At 33.4% G+C, this 4,585-nt stretch overlaps 1 protein-coding gene across 1 annotated transcript; it reads right to left on the bottom strand.

The window, feature by feature from the left end:
• Window positions 1–310: 310 nt before the first annotated feature.
• Window positions 311–4,216, bottom strand: LOC147071579 (gustatory receptor for sugar taste 64e-like). Its single transcript, XM_085947973.1, has 3 exons — window positions 4,058–4,216; window positions 2,866–2,955; window positions 311–427 (listed from the first exon to the last, which is right to left on the bottom strand). The coding sequence occupies exons 1-3, from the start codon at window positions 4,214–4,216 to the stop codon at window positions 311–313; spliced, it is 366 nt and encodes a 121-aa protein (XP_085804099.1).
• Between the last annotated feature and the right edge of the window lie 369 nt (window positions 4,217–4,585).

Raw genomic sequence — 4,585 nt, 5'->3', positions numbered from 1 at the left:
CTTCAATCATCCAATACAAATCTTGGATAAACAAGAAAAAAAATGTACTGGACAAACAACAATACGAGCTAATAAAAACGTGGCAAAAGTGTGCCGTGGTATGAAAAAGGTTGGAAAGTACTGCCTTAAAACTTCAAGAAAACTTATTCTAAATTTGTGTTATCCTTCAGGTCTTTTTTTCCAATTGTTTCCGTAGTGAGTTTTGTGAATCAATAAAACACATACGTACTTTTACATACAACAGAAGAGTCTTAGATAATATGCATGAGGTTTCAAAAGAACATGATAAAATTTGACATTTTGGACGAAGTTATTCTTTTAATTGTGAACCGCAAGAGTTCGCAATGGTTATATTCGCGGTGACTGAAGGTGCTGGCGCCTGGAACTGCAGAAGGACTAACTCGTATGTGACAACGGTGCCTGCTATCTGAAATAATAGACAATCTATTTTTTAAAACAAAGATTCTTTCTATTTTACGCCTATTTCATAATGCGGCGTCTTACGTGGGCGAAGTCAATGCGGCGCGGCGCGGCGCGGCTCAAAAATATCAAACAGTCAACGCCACCTGTTGTAGTGGCCTACGTGCAGATAATACCCGGCGAGCGGTGCGGGGCATCAGCGACGCGATCAAACGGTTTGACGCGGACGTTTGTGGACGCGGCGGTGTAGGCGTCGCCATGGTAACAATTTTATAATAAACATAGGAGGTAATTATTTACATACATCTAAAATATTTCTAGGCGTTACCATGGTAATAAACAAATTGTGTAAATGTGCAATGGTGACAGCTGGTGACTCAGCTACACGTAGGACAACGATGCCGCTTCGTATCGTTTTGGATAGTATCGCTTCAAACCGCATCGCGATCGCGTTCGCATCAACTTCGCCCACGTTAGCCGCCCAGTAAGAGATTTGTGTGCAATTAGTCTATACGACACTTGTCATAATAGTCCATAGTTATGAATATATTATTTTAGTTATTGATTTTTTTTTTAATAATAACGACATATTAAATTTATTTCGATTCAAAATAATTATTATGTAATAAAATATTTATATAGAAGACGTATCGAAGCGCACTCTGGTTCCAATGCATCACTGCTGAGATGCATATCGACTGTAGAAAGGAAAAGGGACTTAATCCACACAAATCAAATTTTACAGGAGGCACAAAACTGTTTTTGGTTTACAGCCAAAGTTAAAATACAAAATAGATATAACTTTTAAGTGTATGATAATTAATAATTTGGTTTTTATATTCCTAATCTGATATTAATTATTGAGTTAATTCAAGAAATACCAACAAATATGACGGCTAAGTTGTTTGATTTTTTAACCTTTGATTAAAAAATGCCAGCTAAATTTTGATAATAAATCGGCATATGCAGCTTACATCATTTGGACACAAATTAATTCTTAAAATAGGGTCTGCTTAGCTCATTCGGTGTACTAATTTAGAGATATCTATTTTTTTGTATTTACATTTTTCTACTGTTTAATGCTGATCTATTTCTTTTTTGTATATACTTAATACTGTTTTATTAATATTTCTTTGGTTCTAAATGCCATACTGTCAACTTCTTCAATTAATAATTTATGTAAAAATAAATAAAATTTGAATTTGAATTTGACACAACAAGACAAACCATCGCGAGTCGCTGGCTAGTTGGTAGACTTTCAATACTATTGACATTAAATGCGCGCGAGCGAGATAGCACTCGAATACAATCACATTTTAATTTATTAGTCTATGCACGGGAATGACATCTTATGTATGAACAATAGGTCATAGATTTTCTGTAGCAGCATATTATTCCCTTGGAAATGTGGTGAGGTGACTGAGGTGACGCAGTTTACAATTTAAAAAAATCATTGTTATTCATTTTATAGACGCATCCTCAAAATTCCTTGGACTGACCGGGTGACAAATGTTGAAGTTCTCAATCGAATGGGGAAGTACCGAGAAGTTCTACGTAGTATCAAAACCAGGAAACTACAGTACCTCGGCCATATTATGAGAGAACAAAAATACAGCATTCCCCGACTTGTCATTCAAGAAAAGATCAATGGGAAGCGTAGCAGAGGACGGCGTCGCATTTTGTGGCTTAAGAACCTCCGTGATTGGAACGAGTGCAGCTCCACTGAATTGTTCCGGGTAGCAGACGACAAAGATAAAATCGCCTTGATGGTGGCCGACCTCGGGATGGCACAATAAGAAGAAGATTCATTTTATGTTAACAAGGATATTATAACCATAAAACAACCCATAAATTTAAAATGTGTTTAAAATATTATAATAAATGGGACATATCGAAAAGACTAGCTCAGTGTATTTTTAGCGATTCTATTGAAGCCGATATTTTAAATACTAATATGGAGTTAAATTTAAGTTCCAGTTTAGCATGCGACTTAATGTCGCATACGCACGCCAAACGCTCTATATAATATTTCAAATACTAGTAAGTATTTTGGAACAAGTTTTGATACTAAGTATTTTTTATACTGGTACCTAGTAAGTATACTTAGTCTTCAATATCGACCAGTTTTCCCTCCTCTAATAATTGTTTGTATTAGGTATACTATATTCGGTCTGTACATCTTTCTTATTACTTTACTCACGTCGGGGTCACCACTTTAGAATAATCGTTGTAATCCTCAATGTCTATATATTTTATTGTAAATAATAGTAATACCAGTTATAATTCGTTTCGAATTCGTTACGATCGGTCTTGTATAAGGTTGTTGATTTTGGTTGCTATGGTTTTCTACTCTTATATTTTCCGCCTATCGCCGGTGTTGCCATCTCTGCTGCCACACTGTCTCTTATTTTATTTGTTAATATTATAGGGAGCTATGTAACTTACAGTGAGTACTAGCCCTCTCGTGACGTAGAAAAAGTTTGATCCAGTGATTGCCACGACATCTGTTGTTACTTGCTCTAAAAACCGAAAAATCTGAAAAATAAATAATTAGTATTAAATAAATTGATTCATTCAAATAGTATGTACTATATTAGCTGACATTTTTTCTGCAAAAATATATAATATGTAGTTACTAGTGGTATAGCATCCCTAAATAATTCCAAGATATATAAATTTAAAATAGAATATTTATTTTCTAAACACAGCTGTTTTTGGATTTGTTTAAAAATATTTTAGAACTTTAAGCTTTAAGAATAATGTAAGTTATTATTGAAAATAATTATATGAAAAAAAAAAAAAAGATACGTGACAGCTGACTACGAATAATGAAATTTAATACATTGTAGTGATAATAAACGTATTACGTGCTTAAAATAATCAATACGTTTCAAAATCATTACAAAGAAAAACAAATATTTTATGTCAAATATATAATTGAAATTTAAAATAAACGTTATAAATCGTCCGTTTGTTAAAGGGTTTCATCTTATTATTGTATGGTAATTTTTGTCATTAAAATATAGTTTAATAAGTTCTCTTGAATACATCGAAGATCATCAGAAATTTTTGAATAACCTTTAGCTAAAATTGAATAAATTAATTAGGTAAAAAAGAAAAATAATATGTACTTATAGATTGAAATATTTGTTCATTATATCGAATCTAGTTTTGGTATTGTCACGAATCGTCACTTCGGGTGTTGATATATTCCACCTACGTGAGAATAAGTTAACTTTGACGTTATTTTATAAATTCTTAAAATCGGGTCTGCTTAACTCATCCGGTGTACTTCCTTGTACCTATCTAATTTATCTACTGATCTATCTATTTTTTATGTAATACTGTTTTATATTTCTTTGTTTCTAAATGTCATGTTGTGAACGTCTTAAACTTATAATTTGTAATGTCCACAATATGTTAAAAAATAAATAAATTGAATTGAATTGAATTGAATTGATATTGAAACTCAATTCAATATAAATAAGTACATACAAAGAATTTTTCTTCTTTAGTTTTATTGACCCTCGAATGTTTTTAAATTATGTGACACCAACACAACAGTACGTTATTCTAATAACCCAGTTTATCTCTCGGATTTAGAATAGTAAGTTATATAATAGTGTAAAGGTCAAACCTCTGTGCAGTAAGAAGTCGAAGGGACAGCATATATGACGGCGGCTGGCTTAATCGATGTAGAGTTGAGTCTGGCAGCGAACAGCGACACGAAGAGAGACCTCGCTATCAGGAAGCCGAAGGAGAAGGTGAAGTAGATAACGTGGGAGTATCCTCGCATCGGTCTGGAGCCACAATCCTCACCAGGTTCAAATATCATCATCACGGTATCTGTGCGGAAAGGCGTGCGCGTGCGTGTACGTGGATAAAATGGAAACTGAATTATCAGGCATCGATTATAGTTCGTCGAGAATATAACTTAGCGAATAGCTATGGATTGAAAATAATGTGAGCAAGATTTTATCAACGCTAGTTGATGATGATGGTAAAATACAAATGTATTTTCTTAATTATAACGATTCTCAAACTTTTATAGCCTCAGAACACTTTTTAAATTCCGCAAAATGGAGGCAGAAATAAAAGGCGTATATTGATTCATAGACTGCCAAACTTATGTTCCCAAATCTTACTACTATTGAAAGAATGGAAC

This window comes from Rhyacophila brunnea, unplaced genomic scaffold, assembly GCF_057557595.1.
Source record: "Rhyacophila brunnea isolate RB1 unplaced genomic scaffold, BYU_Rbru_1.0 scaffold_20, whole genome shotgun sequence".
Lineage (NCBI taxonomy): Eukaryota > Metazoa > Arthropoda > Insecta > Trichoptera > Rhyacophilidae > Rhyacophila > Rhyacophila brunnea.
Note: the sequence above shows the minus strand (reverse complement) of the source record. Positions and strands in the feature narration are given on the sequence as shown.